The sequence below is a fragment of the Aegilops tauschii genome, chromosome 2 (genome assembly GCF_002575655.3).
Source record: "Aegilops tauschii subsp. strangulata cultivar AL8/78 chromosome 2, Aet v6.0, whole genome shotgun sequence".
In the NCBI taxonomy this organism is placed as follows: domain Eukaryota; kingdom Viridiplantae; phylum Streptophyta; class Magnoliopsida; order Poales; family Poaceae; genus Aegilops; species Aegilops tauschii.
The window spans coordinates 495,329,840-495,350,926 of NC_053036.3; the positions used below are offsets into that span (position 1 = coordinate 495,329,840).

General features: G+C 44.9%; 1 protein-coding gene and 4 non-coding genes across 11 annotated transcripts; all 5 read left to right on the forward strand.

The window, feature by feature from the left end:
- Positions 1-673: 673 nt before the first annotated feature.
- LOC109786227 (probable metal-nicotianamine transporter YSL9) lies at positions 674-5,898 on the forward strand. Of its 7 annotated transcripts, none has more exons than XM_073508908.1 (8): positions 674-801; positions 1,717-2,135; positions 2,234-2,400; positions 3,254-3,351; positions 3,699-3,833; positions 3,921-4,110; positions 4,187-4,301; positions 4,378-5,898. In XM_073508908.1, the coding sequence occupies exons 2-8, from the start codon at positions 1,754-1,756 to the stop codon at positions 5,298-5,300; spliced, it is 2,010 nt and encodes a 669-aa protein (XP_073365009.1). In that variant the 5' UTR covers positions 674-801; positions 1,717-1,753; the 3' UTR covers positions 5,301-5,898. The 7 variants fall into 7 exon arrangements, with proteins under 7 accessions (XP_073365009.1, XP_073365011.1, XP_073365013.1 ...); XM_073508910.1 differs by having other exon boundaries at positions 699-801; positions 1,714-2,135; XM_073508912.1 differs by lacking the exon at positions 674-801 and adding an exon at positions 1,090-1,399 and having other exon boundaries at positions 1,714-2,135.
- Positions 5,899-5,904: 6 nt separating this feature from the next.
- TRNAI-GAU (transfer RNA isoleucine (anticodon GAU)) lies at positions 5,905-5,978 on the forward strand. The gene has a single exon. It is a non-coding gene; the product is annotated as a tRNA-Ile (tRNA).
- A 214-nt stretch (positions 5,979-6,192) lies between these two features.
- TRNAI-GAU (transfer RNA isoleucine (anticodon GAU)) lies at positions 6,193-6,266 on the forward strand. Its single transcript has one exon. It is a non-coding gene; the product is annotated as a tRNA-Ile (tRNA).
- A 2,122-nt stretch (positions 6,267-8,388) lies between these two features.
- TRNAI-GAU (transfer RNA isoleucine (anticodon GAU)) lies at positions 8,389-8,462 on the forward strand. Its single transcript has one exon. It is a non-coding gene; the product is annotated as a tRNA-Ile (tRNA).
- A 1,356-nt stretch (positions 8,463-9,818) lies between these two features.
- On the forward strand, positions 9,819-9,892 carry TRNAI-GAU (transfer RNA isoleucine (anticodon GAU)). Its single transcript has one exon. It is a non-coding gene; the product is annotated as a tRNA-Ile (tRNA).
- Positions 9,893-21,087: the final 11,195 nt, after the last annotated feature.

Consider the following 21,087-nt stretch of genomic DNA (forward strand, 5'->3'; position numbering starts at 1 on the left):
ACCCATATGTCCCACTCACCTTTTTTTTCCTACCGGTCCACCTCTACCAATCATAGCCCACAGTTCGGATTTGATGACTACGGTTGAATGACCAGTGCCTTGCTTGCTGTCCGCACACACGTCCGGACATGTTTGCGGACATTTCTTGTCGTCCATTTGGTGATCCCGTTGGAGTTGCCCTAACCATGTGTTTGGGGCCACTTGGGCATCTAGCTCTAGACAGGGAATGCAGCAGGGGACAGAGACGGTAAAACCGAACAAGAGTACTGAAGCAGTCACAACGGGGTCCTTTTGGTCCCCTAGTTGGACTGGACGGCTGGACGCGGCCCCGTATCGGCATCTGCCTGCCCAAACCCGTGACCCCGGCCTGGATTTTGTTCACCGGCGTGTCGGCCGCTCCCTCCGCCGCCGCCGGGGAGAGGAGAGGAGGACGATCATCTACCAGGTAGCAGAAGAGAAGCAGAGAGCCCTCGTCCTCGTGCGTGCATCTACCCCGGACAGGGTGCATCATGCAGCGAAAAACGGAAACGCCTGACGTCGCGCGTGGCACGAGGGGGGCGAGCGCAGAGCACACGCCCGCGGAAGCAGACAAGCCGAGGACAGTTGGCGTGAACCATGCTGCTCCCCGGGGCCCACGCGCCATAACACAACAAACGTCCACGCCTTTATATATAACCTCTGCCACTGTCTACTGGTGTCAGTAGTCCACCCACCACGTAGGATCCATCGATCCACCGCCGACTCCCCACTGTCCATCAGCCGTCGACGGCCGGGCGCTCCCCTCCTACGATCACCGAGCAGGTACAGTCCTGATAGGAGCACACCAACTCTCTAGTATATCTCCTAGAATAAGAACTGTCTAATAACTGTGCCGTTCTCTGTTCTTTGATCCATCATCTCTTGCTTGCTTGGGGAGATCTGACAGTTTCCTGTTCACTTCTTTCTTCTTCCTATTGGAAAATAAGAGTTTAAGTTCTTTGTTCTTTTTCTTTTTTGCGGGAAGTTCTTTGTTCTTTGATACATCATCTTGCTTTGGGGTTGCTTCCATTCTCTGTCACCTCTTCTGCTTGGAGTTCCGGTCGATCTCGCGTTCTGATTCGACGGGGATCCCTTCGTCTTTCCTGCTCGAAATGTTGAGCAAGAGTCTCCTGACTTATTGCGTGCCCCGATCGCTTATACTATTATTTTCTTGTTTTGTGTGGTTGCGTGTGTTTTACTGTTAGCGTACACAAGGGGGCGGTGCTCGGTCAGTCAGCGCTAACTGCTGAGATCTGGAGAAGAACTGTCGAACTGTTTCTCTCGGCTCCATCGTTTTCCTTCTCTTTCCCGGTTCTCCTGCTCACCTTCCATTTCCTTTGCTCATTTCTTCTTGTCCTTTTGGTTGGAGCGGAGACCCCAGGTGACGCCGGATTTTTTTATCCATTTTTCTCAGCTTTTCATCCCACTCAAGGACAAAGGATTTTTCGTGCTCATGAATCGCTCATCAAATTTACATGTTTTCTCCCACTGAATCAATCATTCTCATTCATGGCGCACACGAGCTCACTTTCTCATGGCTTCACTGCTAGTAGCACTGTAATACTCCTGTCAGCTCACCATCAAATGCTGATAGTACGCGAGGCTTTCTGTTCACCACAATCTCCTACTCATCACGAATCTTTTTACCTTGGCTCGAACCTGACGCCGCGGAAATATTTCTTTTTGCCCATGAAGCAGGGGACGGCGGAGGAAGCAACCCCGCCCCGGGCTCGCGATGGCGCTCCACCAGCGGGACGACGGCGGCGGGAGCAGCGACGGCAGGGGGAAAGCCGCGCTCTGCGACGACGGCGCGGAGCCGGGGGCGCCCGCGCACGCGGCCGGCCGCGTGCCGCCGTGGACGGAGCAGCTGACCCTGCGCGGGCTGGTGGTGAGCGTGGCCGTCGGCACCATGTACAGCGTCATCGTGATGAAGCTCAACCTCACCACGGGCCTCAACCCCACCCTCAACGTCTCCGCCGCGCTCATCTCCTTCGTCATGCTCCGGGGCTGGACGCAGGCGCTGGCCCGCCTCGGCCGCGTCGTCCGCCCGCTCACCCGCCAGGAGAACACCGTCGTGCAGACCTGCGCCGTCGCCTGCTACAGCATCGGCGCCGCCGGTCGGGACCGCGCCCGCGAATCTCTCCCCACTTTTCTTTCTCAAGTGGAGCACCGGGATTCTGACGCCTTCTTGGATTTTCCTTTTTGCGCTCCCCAGGCGGGTTCGGGTCCTACCTGCTCGGGCTCAACAAGAAGACCTACGAGATGGCCGGGGTGGACATGGAAGGCAACGTGGGCACCAAGGAGCCCGGCGTTGGGTGGATGATGGGCTTCCTCTTCGCCGTCGCCTTCGTCGGGATTCTCGCGCTTGTCCCTCTCAGGAAGGTCGGTGACAGTCTTTCTTTCCTGTATAAATCTTCAGAAATTTACTCTTGCTATTCGATCACGGTTCTACTTAGTGCCAACTGAGATTCTGCCCTTCAACCCAATTTTGTTCCTCTGCCCAATGTCCAAACTAAGTGTCTGAAGGATTATGTAAAGCTGAGACAAGCAACAAGTATTCTTCCATTTTTTGTTAGGTTTTGTAAAAACAAATAATGCTTTTCGGACTGTTAGTTTAGTTGCCACACTGCCCATAGCCAAATTAATGAAAATATTTGATTTACATTCACAACTTAGTCTTGATAAAGCTTTTCTTCAGCTAAGTCCCACACGTTATACACATTGGCTAAGTTGTGACTCTAAGGACTATGAGCTTGTTTGCTTGAAGCCTAAGAATTGGCAATTATGTTAAACCTTTTTGGCTAAATAGTGCCAAGAAAATAAAGCCATGGCGTGCGAGTGTTCACTTCTCTATCTATAACAAAAGTACTAGATACCTCGCCTATCATTTGACATACATGCAATTTAAATGAATTGTGCATTATGGAAAAATAAGGACTTTTTTTACTGGAATATTCGGTTGCAATTAAACTGAGTTGAATTCTAAGCATAAGTTTGATGGAGGGAAAAAAATTATGTGCACACCATTCACTTCTGCTGGCAAGATCAGACATATCATCTTGGGAACTCTTTAAAGTTGACCGTGATCCTAGCATAACTTTTCCTTTGTTACCTTACAACAGCTTCAAGTTGTTTGTCCCGTGTGGAAAAAGAAACTTCAAGTTGTTTGACATCAGTTGCAAATGGAAAGAAACAATTTTAAGCACATTTTTTATGGAGCTTTGTAATTTTTCAGATTTTGGTGATCGACTACAAATTAACTTACCCAAGCGGAACTGCAACTGCTGTGCTTATAAATGGATTTCATGCGTCTAAGGGAGATGATGTGGCAAAGTATGCAGTTCTCTCACATAACCAGTAGCCTTCATAGCCAAATACTCCCTCCGGTCCTTTTTAGTCCGCATATAAGATTTGACTGGAGTCAACTCAAACTCCGCATATAAGATTTGTCTGAAGTCAAACATTATAGAAAAAAATATTAACATTCACAATACGAAATCAATATCATTAGATGCGTCATGAATTTATTTTTCATTGTATAACTTTAATATTGTAGATGTTGAATTTTTTTTATATAAACATGATTAGACAAATCTTATATGCGGAGTAAAAAGGACCGGAGGGAGTATTATGATTCTCTCATTTTTAGCAAAATTTGATGTTTTTCTTTCTAACGTCAGGATGCAAGTGAATGGATTCACAAAATACTTTGCAATTAGCTTCTTCTGGAGCTTCTTCCAGTGGTTTTATTCTGGTGGAGATCATTGTGGCTTTTCGCAATTTCCCACTCTTGGACTACGAGCTTGGAAACACTCGTAATGCCCATCATGTTATTTATTATTCTATTCTGTTCTTGACTAGTAACAATTTCACCTAATTTAGATTTTATGATGGGGTGTTAGGTTCTTCTTTGATTTCAATCTCACATATGTTGGGGCAGGGATGATTTGCCCCCACCTTGTGAATATATCTCTCCTTCTTGGCTCTATTCTCTCCTGGGGCGTAATGTGGCCACTGATTGCTGATTTGAAAGGGAACTGGTATCCGGCAGATTTACCAGAAAGCAGCATGAGAAGTCTGCAAGGTTACAAGGTTTGTTTCCAAGTATAATTTTGTTGTTGTGCGTGTGCTTTGCATATCCTTTTTTCTTACCTTCTCTCATTCACAGGCCTTCATTTGCATAGCTCTCATCCTAGGAGACGGCATATACAATTTTACAAAGATTATTCTTAAGACCGTCATGAGTATGCTTGACAAATCAAAACAGAAAAGCGCAAAGAACGGTAAACAGCTTAACCTTTCTGGTCTCTGCCTTCCTGATGTATAGATGACCTGATGTTGGGTTCATTATGCTTTCAGGGGAAGATACTCTGTCACTCGTTGAACAACATCGCAATGAAGTGTTTATAAGAGACAGTCTCCCTAACTGGCTAGCCTTTTTGGGTTACTTTGCATTATCAGTCGTTGCTGTAATCACCATTCCCAGGATGTTCCCTGAGCTGAAGTGGTACTATGCTGTTGTAGCATACTTACTGGCTCCTGCCCTGGGTTTCTCCAATGCCTATGGATCCGGTCTTACCGACATCAACATGGCCTTCAACTATGGAAAAGTTGCCCTCCTCATTCTCGCGGCCGCAGCTGGGAAAGAACATGGCGTGGTTGCTGGGATGGTAGGCTGTGGCATGGTGAAATGTATGACGTCGATATCTGCTGATCTGATGCAGGACTTCAAAACTGGGCATCTTACATTAACATCACCTAGATCAATGCTTATCGCTCAGATCATCGGCACCGCCATTGGTTGTGTCATCTCACCGCTGACATTCTATGTGTTCTACAATGCCTTTGACATAGGCAACCAGGACAGCCCCTGGAAGGCGCCGTATGCTCTGATATACCGAAACATCGCGATTCTTGGTGTGGAGGGCTTCTCTGCTCTGCCCATGCATTGCTTGCAGCTCTGTTGTGGATTCTTTGCCTTTGCACTGGTGGCCAACCTGATGAGGGATTTCCTTCCACAGAAGTATGGCAAATGGGTCCCCTTGCCCATGGCAATGGGGTTCCCCTTCCTTGTCGGCGCGAGCTTCGCCATCGACATGTGCGCCGGGAGCTTGATAGTCTACATCTGGCACAGGATTGACAGGAGCAAAGCAACACATATGGTGCCAGCAGTTGCCTCCGGTTTTATATGTGGGGATGGACTTTGGATCTTCCCAGCTTCCTTGCTTGCGTTGGCCAAGATCACCCCACCAATGTGCATGGCATTTGCTTCTACACACTAGATGGGTATCATATCCGATAGTGGTTGCTGGCTCGCAGCTCTATGGTGAATAAGTTGAATGATGTATAAATCCAGAAGGTGTAAAATTGTAAGAGGTATATCATCTTTCAAGAGCAGCAGATCCAATTGCCAAATGTGGGTTTCCAGCTGTTCTCTGCAAATGTTGTCATCGGATATAAACCATCAAATGAAGGGTTGTCAGATGACGTGTGGCACCGAAAGAGTTGTCAAGTAATGTGTATAAACTGATGAGTGTAAGACTGGGGTATGAAGATAGATGAGCCCACTCGACAGGATTACCGCAGCGATGAATTACTGTATGCTGCAGCAGGAAAACATCATGAGTTTCTGAAAACCATCCAACAAATTCAGTGCTGCTTAGTGCTTACCACTGAACACTGAAGACAAAATTAGGCCTATATATTACTGTGTAATTATCTTCCTGTGGTGATTATTTTCTTTAGTGAGAAGTCCCTATCTATGAGTTTATGTATGTGTAGGAGACATGAATCTCAGAATAAAATGCGTAGGCCTCAGTGTAAGCGAGGAGCATAACTATCTTTTTAAATTGCTTTTAATGTAAAGAAATATTCAGTAAATGGTTAGGTCCTGTAGCTCAGTTGGTTAGAGTGTTGGTCTGATATGCCAAAGGTCACGGGTTCAAGCCCCGTCGGGACCAATTCTTTTTTTAATTGCGATTACCCTCTTTTTTCTGTGTATTTTCTAACTGCTCATTGTTTTTCCTAGTAATTTGAGAAAACAAAAATGACTCATTAGGTCTTGTATATCAGGGGCCGCCAGGAGTTTTTAAAATTGTATTCAACCACGATTACTCATTGTATATTCTCTTTTACTATTATTTTAATAGCAAGGAAATATTTAAGAAGAAATTAGGTCCTGTAGCTCAGTTGGTTAGAGTGTTGGTCCGATATACCAAAGGTCATGGGTTCAAGCCCCATCGGGACCAATTCATTTTAACTGCAATTACTCTTTTTTCTCTTTTTTCTCTATATTCTCTAACCGATCATTGTTTTCTTTTTGAGGGAACCGATCATTGTTTCCTAGTAGTAATTTGAGAAAATAAAAATAAGTTATTACTACGTGTTGTACCTCAGGAACCGTCAGGATTTCTAAATTAAATTCCCGCCCATTACTATTTTTCTACTGGTATTAGTATACTATAATCAACCCCTCATTGTTTTCACGTGTAGTCAAATATATGTTTTTTGTATAAATTTATAATATTTCTTGCATTATTTCTACTGGTACATACGATTTTTGCCAGAAAAAAGTTGTGTAGTCAGATGACTACACTGCCATGTAGCTTCACCACTGCGCTGGACCAAAGGTCATTAATTTAATTGTAACTACCTTTTCAAGTATATTCTCTAAACCTCTTATTGTTTTATAGTACCTGCAAAAAAAACTTGAAAAGGAGTATAAAGAGCTTATTAGAGCAATTCTACCAGATTACTTATAACCCCCCATCTTCCAATAAAACTATCAAAAATAGAGAAATACTCACTCAAGCAGATTCCCTAAGTGACCCTCTATCTCTAAAAAAAAATTGGAGAGCACCCTCTAAAAGACCGCACCACCCTTTATAAATTTATTTAAGAGAGAGGGAAATACAGAGGGACACCCTATGCACAAAAGTTTTGGTGCCAACAAAACTTCTTGCCCTTTTCATTTACTCTCGTACGTGCGGCGCCACCGCCATGGTCTCCCCACCCCTACCGACTCTGTGACTCATTCCCCTGTCGCAGCCTTCCCTCCGCCTCTTGTGTCTGGTAGCCGGCTCCACAACCCTCCCTCCTCGCCGCCGCACCCCCAGCAGCCGACCCTGCCAGTCGCAACCGGTGAAGCACCACCTTGGTTCCTTCTTTCTCCAGTCATTGCTCATCAACATAACAGGCAGAGGCTGGAGGGACATCCTAGGGGGGGTGGCGAGTGGAGGGGACTAGCGAGAGGCACAAGGTGCACCAACCAGAACGGGGATGCGTCCGGATGATGAGCAAGAAACGAAAGGGAAGAAAAGAAGAAAAATAGTGACACAGTGACAACTGAGTCCCACATGGAAGAAGTACAGAGGATGCAGTTCTAGGGCGTGTGATTTAGCAGTGCGCTCTAAAACCTCTTAGAGTGCCCTCTAGAACCATTAGAGGGCCTGCCCTTTTAACAAATCTGCTGGAATTTCTCTGAGATCTATTTGTGCCAAAGGTGGAGGGTTCAAATCCCTCTAGCTAACCAGCCGGCCCTGCCCAATGCTGCATGCATCACTAGGCCAATTATTGAGGTGATCAAGACCATGCATAAAACAATTCCGTGGGTATCGACCAAAGTTACCAGTGAGTCTAACACCGAACAATTAAGAAGATGTGAAGCATGATCCATGCAGTCCATACACTATATATGCCCAACAATCAAAACAACACAGTAAAGTAACCTGTTACAGTCTCCAAGACTCCAACTCTTCTACTTTATGCTTGCTTGTGCCCATTGCGATCATAGACCGATGCTGATGCGTGAAAGCAACGGCGCGCTTGTGTGAACTGCCGGCCTCCACATGAACCGCCCGATGTGGATCGTCGTCGTTCACTGATCACTGGTGTCTTTCAAGAACTTTGTAAGAAGAGTTGGAGACTGCAAATATTATCATCAAGCTGTAAGAAGTATATCTTTCAGGAGCAGCAGATCCAATTGTCAAATGTCGGTTTCCAGCATGTTATCTGCAAATATTATCATCGGATATAACCTAATTTTAGAGTTGTCAAATGATCTGTGACACAGAAAGAGCTGTCAAGTAATGTGTGTAAACTGATGAGTGTGAGACTGGGTATTAAGATAGATAGATGTGCCCACTCAAGAGGACCGACGCAACCATCACGAGTTTCTGAGAACATCCAACAAAATCAGTGCTGCTTACCACCGCTGAACTGCAATTCTTTGTTGAATTCAAAACACCTCTCCAGCTTATTAACTCTGGCCGCAGTGTAAGCGAGGAGCCTAACTCTCATGGGTCTTGATTTCTTGGTTCTTCTGTATTTTCAATTATTTTAATAAAGAAAGAAATATTAACTAAGAAATTAGGTCCTGTAGCTCAGTTGGTTAGAGTGTTGGTCTGATATACCAAAGGTCACGGGTTCAAGCCCCGTCGGGACCATATTTTAATTGTGATTACTCTCTTTTTCCTGTATATATAGGCGTTATTGTTTTTCCTTCTAAATTAAGAAAATAAGAAAACTTATTAGGTCTTGTCTCTCAGGGACCACCAGGATTTTTTTAGTTATATGCAATCACGATTACTCTTTTTCTGTACTGATATATATACTAACTAACCCTAATGTTTTCTAGTAAACTGCGAAATAAAAATAACTTACCCTGATGTGGATCGTCGTCGTTCACCGGTGTCTTTCAAGAAGGCTGTAAGAAGAGTTCGAAACTGCAAATATTATCATCAAGCAGTAAGAAGTACTCCGTCCATTCCCAAATATAAGTCTTTTTAGACATTCCAACAAGTGACTATATACGGAGCAAAACGAGTGAATCTACACTCTAAAATTTGTCTACATACATCCGTATGTTGTAGTCTATTTGAAATGTCTAAAAAGACTTACATTTAGGAACGGAGGGGGTATATCTTTAAGAGCAGCAGATCCAATTGTCAAATCACAAAGTTCCTTTGTAGCTCAGGCTACATGGAACCTCTTATCCTCAACTCTCCAGCCTTGCTTTAAGATCCGTACTCTCCAACTAACTAACAACAACAAGATTTCTCTTTTTTGTTTCTCGAAAATGAAACAACATATGAACTTCAAACTTTGCAGGTCGAACAAACATTAGAACATCAATGTGTGAAAAAACTTTCAGATTTTTTGGTCTGATATAAATATACAAAATGAGATATTCTTTGAATAAAAATATTATTTCAAGTATTTAAAATGCATGAAAAAATCTGAAAGTTTTTTCCTAGATTGTAGTTAGAATGTATTGTTGTTCTGCAAAATTTGAAGTTTATATGTTGTGTCGTTTGAGAAAAACAAAAAAGACAAATGTGTCTGCACGGATCTTGATGCATAAATGGATGGCAAAGATAAGGGGTACCATGTAGCCTGAGCTACAGAAAACCACACTCCAAATGTCGGTTTCACGGTTGTTATCTGCAAATATTATCATCGGATTTAAACTAATGAATGTTTGTCAGATGATCTGTGACACAGAAAGAGTTGTCAAGTAATGTGTATAAGCTGATGACCGTGAGACTGGGTATTAAGATAGATAGATGCGCCCACTCAACAGGACTGACGCAACCATCATGAGTTTCTCAGAAACATCCAACAAAATCAGTGCTGCTTACCACCACTGAACAGCAATCCTTTATTGAATTCAAAGCACCTCTCCAGCTTACTAACCCCGGCCGCAGTATAAGCAAGGAGCCCAACTCTCATGGGTCTTAATTTCTAGTTCTTCTGTATTTTCAATTATTTTAATATAGAAACAAATATTAACAAAATAATTAGGTCCTGTAGCTCAGTTGGTTAGAGTGTTGGTCTGATATACCAAAGGTCACGGGTTCAAGCCCCGTCGGGACCATTTTGTTTTTTTAAATGCGATTACTCTTTTTTTCCTGTATATGCGTTATTGTTTTTTCTAGTAAATTTAGAAAATAAAAATAGCTTATCAGGACTTGTATCTCAGGGACCGCCAGGATATGCAATCATGATCACTCTTTTTTTTACTGATATACTAGCTAAGCCCTAATGTTTTTTAGTAGGGAACTAGAAATAAAAATAACTTACTCCCTCCGATCCATAAATTGTTGTTGATTTAGTACATAATATGATCGTAGGGAGTATTAGATCCGGTATCACAGGCCCTGCCGGACGATTGTTTAATTAATGTAGGGTTTTTCATGGATTTAATGAATTTAGCTATGAGTACATTTTCTTCAATATATTATCCAACCCCTCAATGTTTTCTATATAATCTCTCACCCTCTAAGAAGTTGTCAAAATAGAGAAATACGGACACTAAAAACATCTTCAGCCGGACTGGGTCAATTGAGATGTCCACGGAAACCCCATTTGTCTGCGCATGCAAAGTTCACCCCCATTCCTCTCCAAATTATCCGGAAAATGCATATAATTGATAGGTAAGGGTGTATTATCTAGAGTTGTTCTTAGATCGATTTGCCTCAAAAGCTAGCGGGTTCAAGGAACCTTGCTATGCGTACGACGAGTTTTCTGCCCAACACTGTACGACTAGAGATAATTATAAATAGTTTAGTTTGTGGGCCATAGTATCTACAGATGATTTGCTCTCTGGTCGTACTGCTCGGACGAGAAAAGCATCGTATGCAAGGTTCAAGTCCATCAAGCAGCCAGACAGCCGGTCCCCAAAAAAAACTAGCCAGACAGCCTTGCCCAATGCTACATCACTAGGCCAATTATTGAGGTGATCAAGACCATGCATGAAACAATTCCGTGTGTATCGACCAAATGTACCAATGGATCTAACCAAACAATTAAGAAGATGTGAAGCATGATCCACGCAGTCCACGGACTAGGCTCAAAATGAAAACAAACACAGTAAACTAACCTGTTACAGTCCCCAACTCTTCTACTTTATGCTTGCTTGTGCAACGTCGCGATCGTAGGCCGACGCTGATGCGTGAAAGCGACGGGGCATCTTGTGTGAACTGCCGGCCTCCACATGAACCGCCCGATGTGGATCGTCGTCGTTCACTGGTGTCTTCTCCCACTCACTCAAGTACAGAAGATGCCTGCACAGCAGTCCTCGTCGTTCACAGGTGTCTTCTCAGTTTTCTCATGGCACAGATCAGCCACAATGTCTCGTGGAATCGTAGTGTGTGGGATTGCTTTCACTGATGTGGGATTGTACTGCATGTATGTATAGCTTAGAGCAACTCTAGCAGATCCCGTATCCGGCGTAAACCCGCATAATTCCGGCGATTATATGGGCTCGGCCCATTTTTCTGGTCAGACCAGAGCCCGCATCGGTGTCCGGCCTGTAAATTTTTTTGCCGCAGCCCGCAAACGCAACCCCGAGTCACTATAACTGCGGGTTTGCGGGGCAGATGCGGGTCGAAACCCTATCCTCCCGCCGCCGCGTTCCCCTCCAATTCCCCACCGCGCCGCTCGATTTCTCGCCGCCGGCGAGCCTTGAACCACCATGGCCGACTCGGAGATGAGGCGGAGCGCCGCCGCCGCGCCAGATCTGACGCCGCGCGCAAGCGGGGGCGCGTCGGTGGCTCAACCAGGGTGCCCGGCCGCCGCCGGCATTCGACCGGCGCGAGCTCGACGAGTTCGAGCTCGAGCGCGCCCTTCGCCGCCGCGCCTCCTCCGGCAACTGGTCCGCGGGGAGCTCATCCGGCCACTGGTCCGCAGGGAGCTCATCCGTGGGCGCATCGAGCTCGCGGCTCGTTCCGGTGAAGAGGGAGTCGGAGGAGGCCGTGCCCGATGCGCCGCCGCGCCGAGGCGTCATCGGACCAGAGGACTACCTTCCACCGAGGCAGGAGGAGCTCCTCGAGCGCGTCGTCCTCGAGCGGTCGGCGAGGGAGCTGCAGGAGATGGAAGAGCGCATCCGGCGCGAGCTCGAGTACGAGCAGCTCTTCCTCGATTCGGGCCTCACGGCATCGCAGGCGCAGGCATCGAAGGAGGCCGACCTGCGCGTGATGAAGGAGGAGCAGGCGAAGCTCTTCGTCGACCTCGGCTCCGACTCCGACTGATCGCCGCCGGTGGGCAGCTACCGCAGGAGCTCCGGTGAGCTCAATTTTGTTGCAGTGATGCGGTAGCGTAGGCCCTGTCTAGCATATCTAACCTCTATGTATGTATGTATGTGGCGTGTATGAACTTATTTGAGAAGAAGAAACATGTATGCGAGCGAGCTCCGGCGAGCTGTTGTTTAAATTTCTCGCGCGAAACAACTTTTTTTGAAATTTAGGGGTCCGTTTGCGGTTTCTAGTCTGCCGCTGCAATTTTCGGCCTGCATAATCGCCCCCGTGCGACCTGCAAACACATTTTACGGGTCGGCAAAATGCGGGGTCTGCTAGAGTTGCTCTAACGAGCTGTCCACGGCTGCCTTTGGTTCAACCACGCAAAGCGGCACCCGATGCTCGATCTGGACCGTGTTCTGAAGTTCTCTGACTGGATTGTGTACAGGAAACCTTTTCCTGTCCTCTGATTTTGTTCGCCAGCACTTCCATCTTCTTTAGGATGCATGCAGAGTAAACATCAGATTTGCCCTAGAAACCCTACACAATCGTCTCCGCTGTGACAAGAAATGACGGCGACATTGGTAAATCGCCTCAACAATTTGTTTTATTTTGTCTGGAATCGCGTAAAAATCATACGCTCTCCAGAGCAAATCGACGATAGAAGTAAATAGATCGATGATAGAGGCCCTAGTTAGAAGATCCGTCAAGAATGTAGTATTAGGTTACCTCCTGGCGCTGGAGGACGGAGCCACGGAGGGAAGGGGCGATTGATCGTAGCGCGCGCATCTCCAGCGGCAAGGGTTGTAGCGCAACCACGAGCCGGTGCCCGATGTCCTAGAACTGCCGTGAGGGAGTGCGCCGGGAACGCGGCCCAAAGTCACGCTAGCTCAGTCGAAATGACACGGCATGGGACGGGGCGTCGTGCACCTGACCCCAGGGCAACTCCAATGCTACGATAAAAAAATGATTTAAAAAAACTCCAACCTGCCGACCCATTTCGCATGCGTAACGAACAGAGACAGCGGCCCGACGTGCCGACACAAACGGACACGCGTTCATTTTTTGTCGGGCACGACTATGTCTCGCCTTCAACGAGTCTGGCTTCGGATTCACTGAAGGGAGAGCGAGCTGGGCCGGCCCACGAGCACGGGAGCCCACAGCCTCTTTTCCCTAATTTTTCTACTTTTTCTGTTTTCTTTTTAATATATTTTTGTATTTTTTATACTTTATTAAAATATTCTAAATATATATATTACAAAAAACTCTTTTCAATTATTTTTTGATGTTGAACAAGTATTTGAACTACAAGAGTTTCAGCTACTAAGGCCAAGAGAACTATAAGAAATGTCTCTGCAAGTGAGAAGAATAAGGCCTCAGTGCCTGAAGCTGCTGAAGATGATGAGCCACTAGTGCTAAGGAAACTGAGACCCAAGATTCCAGATCATGACAATGCTCATCCCACTGCTGAGAACATGATGTTAAGAAAGGACAAATGTTTTTGCGTCAGTGGAGATTATCTGATCCTTGTTCTATCAGGAGAAGAGTTGCTTGTGATTATCGTTTCCACACCAGAAAGCATGAAGATTTTATGAAACTGTGCTGCTTGACAAGAAGCTTATTGTCAGTGACATGAAATGGGTGGATTGGGAATACATTGATGACAACGAAGATAACTTTCCCATGTTCATGAGAGTTTCAGACTTGCAGGTGTTGATGCTTTTGTTGGGAAGAAGCTTACCTCATGTTGATGGGATGATAATGCAATTCTATTCAACTGCTCATTTCTATCCAGATGGAAGGATTGCGCGGATGACTGAGGGAGTGAGATACCAGTCGACCATCTCTGAGTGGGCAACTCTTCTTGGTGTTCCTGAAGAAGAAGAAGAGAGAGACATTGATGTGTATGCAAAGCCCAAGATGGACCACAACTTCATGAAGGACATGTACAAAGCTATTCCTGAGAAAGATGTTGAGACCCACAAGTTAGGTTCTGTGAAGCATTTGCTACCTGGTTTGGCCACTACAAACACTATTTTGAGGCACACTCTGTTGCCCAAATCTGAAGATGACAAGATGATCCATAGCCATTCCATCAACCTGTTGCATCTCTTTGACACACCTCAAAAATTCAAGGTAATGAGCTTAAATGTTGAAACTATCAAGAGGACAGCTGCAGACCAAAAGAGATCATGTGGTTTTGCTCCGCACATCCAGTTACTCATCAATTCCAAGGTTGGAACGAGCACATATCTTCTTGATCGTGAGCATCTCCCGTTGTTGCTAGAATTCAAGGATAACGTAGTGGTGATGGACCCATCTCACCCTACTTCTGTTGAGGCACAAGAGAAGATATAGGCAGCCGTCGCAGCTAAGGAAGCATCTGGTCCATTTGCTAATCTCAAGACCAAAAGTGATCAAATGACTTATCTACTAGAAGCAACCCTGAGGATTGAACAAAGTTTGGCCAGCCTTGTCAAGAACCAGTAGAGCTTAGAGCGGATAGTTGAGGCAAAAAAATTATGATCTTGATGTAAAGGTCATAGAGGTCCAGACCATCGTGGAGAAGCTGAAGAATGATGTTGATGCAGCTACTAAAGCTAGAGAGGATGCAGAGGACAGTGGTGACGACATACCTACTACTGACAGATTCCAAATAGTGCCTAGGGCAGCAAGGTCTGCTACTGTGCCTACTGCAGATATGATGACTACCGCTTCAGCGCCTTCTGCTACTCCATCAGTTCCACCGCTAGTGTCTACTCCACCAACCCAACAGACGTCAACCGAAGCTTTTGCAGATACATTTCTCTCAACACCGTCTACGCACACCGGAGCTGCCAGCTAGAGATCTTCACCTCCAGGAGCTACTGGGGATCATGCCTAGAGAGACACATAGCTCTATACCTATTCGAGCTTTTTGGTACTTGTTGCCAAAGGAGGAGAATTTGTATAGATCATTAGGCTGTGTGTGAGAGAGAGTGTCTTGCTTTTGCTCGTTTTATTTCTTCGAGTTTTTGCTACTACTTGGTTTATGCTACTTTGATTTGCTCGTTTGATTTCTTCGAGTTTTTGCTACTACTTCGTTTATTCTACTTGTCTTTGTTGCATGTGCGAGATACTATGTTGGTTGTTTGTGCTTGATCATACTATGCTTCATGTTATGCACATTGCTTACCATTATCATTATTATTATCTTTGTATGATCATTCACTTGTGTTTTTGGTGATGAGTGCTTATTATTCCAATCATATCATTTTGTGCGCTCCACCAAGTTGTATGTGACATGGAAGAGTGACACATGATCCTAATCGATTGTGCATTTGCATTCAAACGCAAATTTTTAATAACGCACAAATTTAGGGGGAGCTCTTGCTTATCACATACTTCTCAAAGAAACGACGTATTTCATTCATCTAATCATTTGTCGAAGCTTTGATCTATATGTTGTCATCAATTACCAAAAAAGGGGAGATTGAAAGTGCAACTAATCCCTGGGTGGTTTTGGTAATTAATAACAACATATATCTCATTGCAAATATCCTTTCAAGTTAAAGATTTCAGGAAGTTCAGTGATTGGCATGACAAGGACTAGTGATTGTGGACCCCTCAAAATGCCAAGGACATGGATTGGCAAAAGCTCAAGACTCTACATTTTTGGTTAAGTGATCCAAGATCACATTGAGTCCATAGAAAAGCCAATACTATTAAAAGGGGATGAGGTGTTGTTGATGATCTGGTTGCTCAAGTGCTTAGTGATATTGTTCAAAAACCCTCAACCACTTTCTCTATCCAAATCTATCCTAAACCCTAAAATCCAACTCGGTCCCACCGAAACCTACAGATCTGGACCCACAGTTCATCTGGACACTGGCACAGCTAAACCCTAACAGATCGGAGTCAGCGATATGGATCTCGGTCCTACTGAGATGGCCTTGCCAACTCTCTGTCATATATTGCAACTATTTTGGTCTTACCGAGTTTTGCAATCGGTGCCACCGAGATGGCTTGACAACCTTCTGTTGTCTTATTACTTCACTTCGGCCCTATCGAGTTGATGCAATCGGTGCCACCGAAACGAGGTTTGCCTTTACCATTGCACATCGGTCCCTTCAAGATGTTTCTGAAGGAAATATGCCCTAAAGGCAATAATAAAGTTGTTATTTATATTTCCTTATATCATGATAAATGTTTATTATTCATGCTAGAATTGTATTAACCGGAAACTTGATACATGTGTGAATACATAGACAAAACAAAGTGTCCCTAGTATGCCTCTACTAAACTAGCTCGTTAATCAAAGATGGTTAAGTTTCCTGACCATAGACATGTGTTGTCATTTGATGAATGGGATCACATCATTAGAGAATGATGTGATGGACAAGACCCATCTGTTAGCTTAGCATTATGATGGTTGAGTTTTATTGCTATTGCTTTCTTCATGACTTATACATGTTCCTCTGACTATGAGATTATGCAACTCCCGAATACCGGAGGAACACCTTATGTGCTATCAATCGTCACAACGTAACTGGGTGATTATAAAGGTGCTCTACACGTGTCTCCGAAGGTGTTTGTAGGGTTGGCATAGATCGAGATTAGGATTTGTCACTCCGTGTATCGGAGAGGTATCTCTGGGCCCTCTCGGTAATGCACATCACTATAAGCCTTGCAAGCAATGTGACTAATGAGTTAGTTGCGGGATGATGCATTACGGAACGAGTAAAGAGAGTTGCCGGTAACGAGATTGAACTAGGTATGGTGATACGGACGATCGAATCTTGGGCAAGTAACATACCGATGACAAAGGGAACAACGTATGTTGTTATGCGGTTTGATCGATAAAGATCTTCGTAGAATATGTAGGAGCCAATATGAGCATCCAGGTTCCGCTATTGGTTATTGACCGGAGATGAGTCTCGGTCATGTCTACATAGTTCTCGAACCCGTAGGGTCCGCACGCTTAACGTTTGATGACGATTTGTATTACGAGTTTATATGATTTGATGACCGAAGGTTGTTCGGAGTCCCGGATGAGATCACGGAGGTGACGAGGAGTCTCGAAATGGTCGAGAGGTAAAGATTCATATATTGGAAGGCTATATTCGGACATCGGAAAGGTTCCGAGTGATTCGGATATTTTTCGGAGTACCGGGGAGTTACGGGAATTCGCCGGGTGAAGTAATGGGCCTTATTGGGCTTTTGGGATTTAGTGGAGAGAGGGGAGAAGGGCCAAGAGGTGGCGCGCGCCTCTCCCCTGCCCAAACCGAATTGGACAAGGGGTGGGGGCGCGACCCCCCTTTCCTTCTCCCTCTCCCTCTCTTTCCTTCTCTCCTACTCCGAATAGGAAAGGAAATCCTACTAGGACTTGGGAGTTCTAGTAGGACTCCCTATGCTTTGCGCGCCCCTTAGGCCAGCCGCCTCCTCCCTCCCTCCTTTATATACGGGGGAGGGAGCACCCCAAAGGACTAAAGAGATTTGTCTTAGCCGTGTGCGGTGCCCCCCCTTCACACACTACAAAAAAATGCACTTCCGTGATGATATGTGTTTATCACAGTAGGTCGCGTTTTTGTCATGCATGTACATCCATGAAAAATTTATGACAGAATCAAGATAGTCATACTTGTGCTGTCGTAGAAGTGTTCCATGACATTACCAAAATTATCATCACGGAAGTGTCTACTTCCATGACGATAAATCGCGCGTCACAGAAGTGCTTTCGTCAAGGGTGACCGACACGTCGCATCCACCGTAACGGAATGCCGTTAAGCTATCGGGTCGGGTTTTGGATCCGATAACCCGTTAACAGCCCCGACCAATGGGGATTTTCCACGTGTAAAATCATCATTGGCTGGAGGAAACACGTGTCGGCTCATCGCTGGGACAGATGTCATCCACTCATTGGACAGAAGGCGCCTATGATACGTCGACACGTGGCACGGCCCAACAGAGGCCCATTCCTGTGAAAAGGCCGGCCCGTTTGACTTGGTCAAAAGGTGGCGGGCCGGCCCATGGAAAGCCTGTTAACGGCCTGTTCGCATATAGCCCATTTACAGCCCGCTAACCCAAGGCCCGTTACGCCCTATTTGAATTAGGCCCAGTAGCATCATCTGGGCCATCCAATATGATTCCAGCCCGTTTTCACTTCTGGCTCATGTATGGCCCATGACGTCTTTCGGCCCATATGAGGCCCTATGTAACTCTTGGCCTATTAACGGCCCATGGTGAAACTGGCCCGTAATGAACAGTGTATCACTTTACACCCATTAACGACCCGTGGTGAAACTGGCCCGTAAAGAACAGTGTATCACTTTATACCCATTAACGGCCCATTATTCCGTTGGGCAGTTTCCAGCCCATGTTATCTTTCGGCCTTCTCAGAGCCCATTTATTCTTGGGCTATTTTCCAGCATTCGTTTACTTACGGCCCGTTACTGTCATTTTCTGCTTGTGGGCCAAATTCAGCCCGTGGTTACAGTCGGCCCGTTTGTGGTCCGTTAATATGTTGGGCCGTTTTCATAGCGTCATCAAATACGGCCTATTAATGATGGCCCGTTATGGTCGGCCCATGAACGGATGATTCCAACTCTAGCCCGTTTACGGCCAGAATGCGGTCTGTTTGGCCCATGTTTGGCCAATCGATCGTACGGCCCGTATAAGGCCCATTGATGATATGGCCCGTAGAAGGCCCATTGTTTCTACGGCCCGTATAAGGCCCACTGTTTCTACGGCCCGTAGGAGGCCCAGTGTCACTATAGTAAATATTAGCCCATGGTTATTGTGGCCTAGTTTTAAAAAATAGGTTATTGCAGCCACTAGCAAACCGCAGAAAAAGAACTGCACTGACTACAAGCAAACAAATAAACAAGACAACAAGGAAATAAATAAGCAAGCAACTTACAGTAGGCTATCACGGCTATTACACATATTACATCCACTGGGCATCAAAGTTCGCCACCAGTGCAAATATAGGGAACACAACAGCATATAAACGCCATAGCAAAACAAGTCCAGAACTGAAACCACTTCAGAAGAGCTCAAGAAACAATATCCTGGGTACCCATAATGCTGGCAAGATGCTTAGCAAGCTTATTAACTTTTCTTGTTTGGCGCTTAAGTCCTCCAGCGCTTGCTGTTGCACCAGAAAGTATGCATCTGAATTCTGCAGGGACTTCCTCAGTCCTTCGGCTTCCTATCGCATAACATCTGATCAATGTCTTTCAACTTGAAGTTGAGACTCAAGAAGCCGATCTGATTCAGGCAATGAGTTCGAAGAGCTGGTGCCAGCAGTGGTAGCCAGTAACTCGAACACTACATCAAGACAGGACTTTGGGGTTGTCTCAGTGTCTTCAATATAGTTTTTATCAGCTTCCTTGGAGACCAACAGGGATGTCTCACTATCTTGAACCTTATCTGCATTACTTCCTTTACCATTGCATAACAGGGTACTCTTCTCCAATATTTTATCCGCGTTCTAAAAGAGAAACAAACAAACACATCTCAGGTTTACAATGTAGTATATGAAACTCATTTTGGTAAACCAGTTCAGCAGTAAGGTGGACAGGATAACAGCATGAAACAAATATATATCTATGTAGTATGGTCACTGTATGGTCTATATCATTCTAGTTTATGTTGCCAAATCAAGATAGATACCGTTCGAATCATATCTATTTAAGACAAAGCAGCATAGACAGAATATAAGTGTGGGAAACTACACAGCAATAACAACACTTGTAATGTGCATGGCATGAGAACATAACTGTTTATTCAATTGAAACTGAAATCAAGATAGAGCAAGTTACAACAGCAAACAGCCAAACACGTTGAAGAAACAGGTTTAAAACACACCTGTTGCACCGTTGGAGTTTCAATTGCATCCTTCAAATTTGCAATTAGTTGGTATCAGTAAATACAGTGATGCAAGAGCAAAGTAGTATGAACCATAGCTACGGAACCTGGCCTGAGAACAATTCTTCTTCTGCTCTAATAGTTGACTTCGGGTTCAGAGTGGTGGTCCTCGTGATTTGGGCACTGCAGTTGCCTTACTAACTACTCGTGTTTGGGTGCTCTGTGGTGGAGACGGTGCCGTGTCAACGGGAACTGGGTGTCTATCTGCTGGGGTTGGGGTTAGAAGGGATGTAGCTGGTTCTCTGTCCAACTGGGTAGGGGTACAATCTACATGAGTGTGGGTTATGTGTGGTGGGGCTGGTTCTTGGGCAAGTACAACCGTGGTTCTATCTGCATCGACAGGTAGCACGATCTTTTCTGAAGACCGTGTTTTTACTCCCACAGATACTGCCATCACTCCCTCCAATTGAAATGGCTGATAAACAAGAAAAGTAATTGAATGTACAAAGATTGTAAGATAGACAGGTGCAATGGATAGTAGGGAAGAAAACATGGCATGAAATAATTCACATTTATGTTGTCTAAGCAAACAGAATAGCAGGACATAATTTCACATATATGATGGCTAATTAAACAGGATAGCATGACACAATTTCACATGTATGATGGCTAACTAAACAGGATAGAATGACATACTTCAAAATATGATGACTATGTAAACAGGATGACATGATATAACTATACGATGTGTCTATTAAAGTGGTTGGCATGCCATAAATCACAAACATGCCGTCGATGGAAACATGATGGCATGATATAATTCACGGATAGAATGACATAATTTAAAATATGATGACTATGTAAACAGGATGAGATGATATAACTATATTATGTCTTTAGAAAATGGGTTGGCATGCCATAATTCAGATACATGTTGTCTATGTAAACATCATGGCATGACATAATTCAAATATATGATTTATATACTAAGGAAGTGAGCAGAGGGCAATCGCATATATGATGTGTCAACTAAGGAGATGGCATTCAATATTGTGTATATGATGTAAAAACTAAGCATTGCAATACAACATATGCATTATATGAGTAATATAACCCTGCCAAGTTTGAGCATACACCTCAGGGGTATAATAGGACTGGTCATCTGCCTCTGAATCCTCCTCTGAAGAGCTATCTGTAACCAGCAAGA

Excerpts from the sequence above, each read along its gene's own strand:
- LOC109786227 (XM_020344811.3), top strand. The coding sequence starts at position 1,553 with ATGGCTTCACTGCTAGTAGCACT. Across the intron at positions 3,834-3,920 it reads CTACGAGCTTGGAAACACTC|GTTCTTCTTTGATTTCAATC; the intron begins GTAATGCCCATC and ends ATGGGGTGTTAG. Across the intron at positions 4,302-4,377 it reads ACAGAAAAGCGCAAAGAACG|GGGAAGATACTCTGTCACTC; the intron begins GTAAACAGCTTA and ends TTATGCTTTCAG.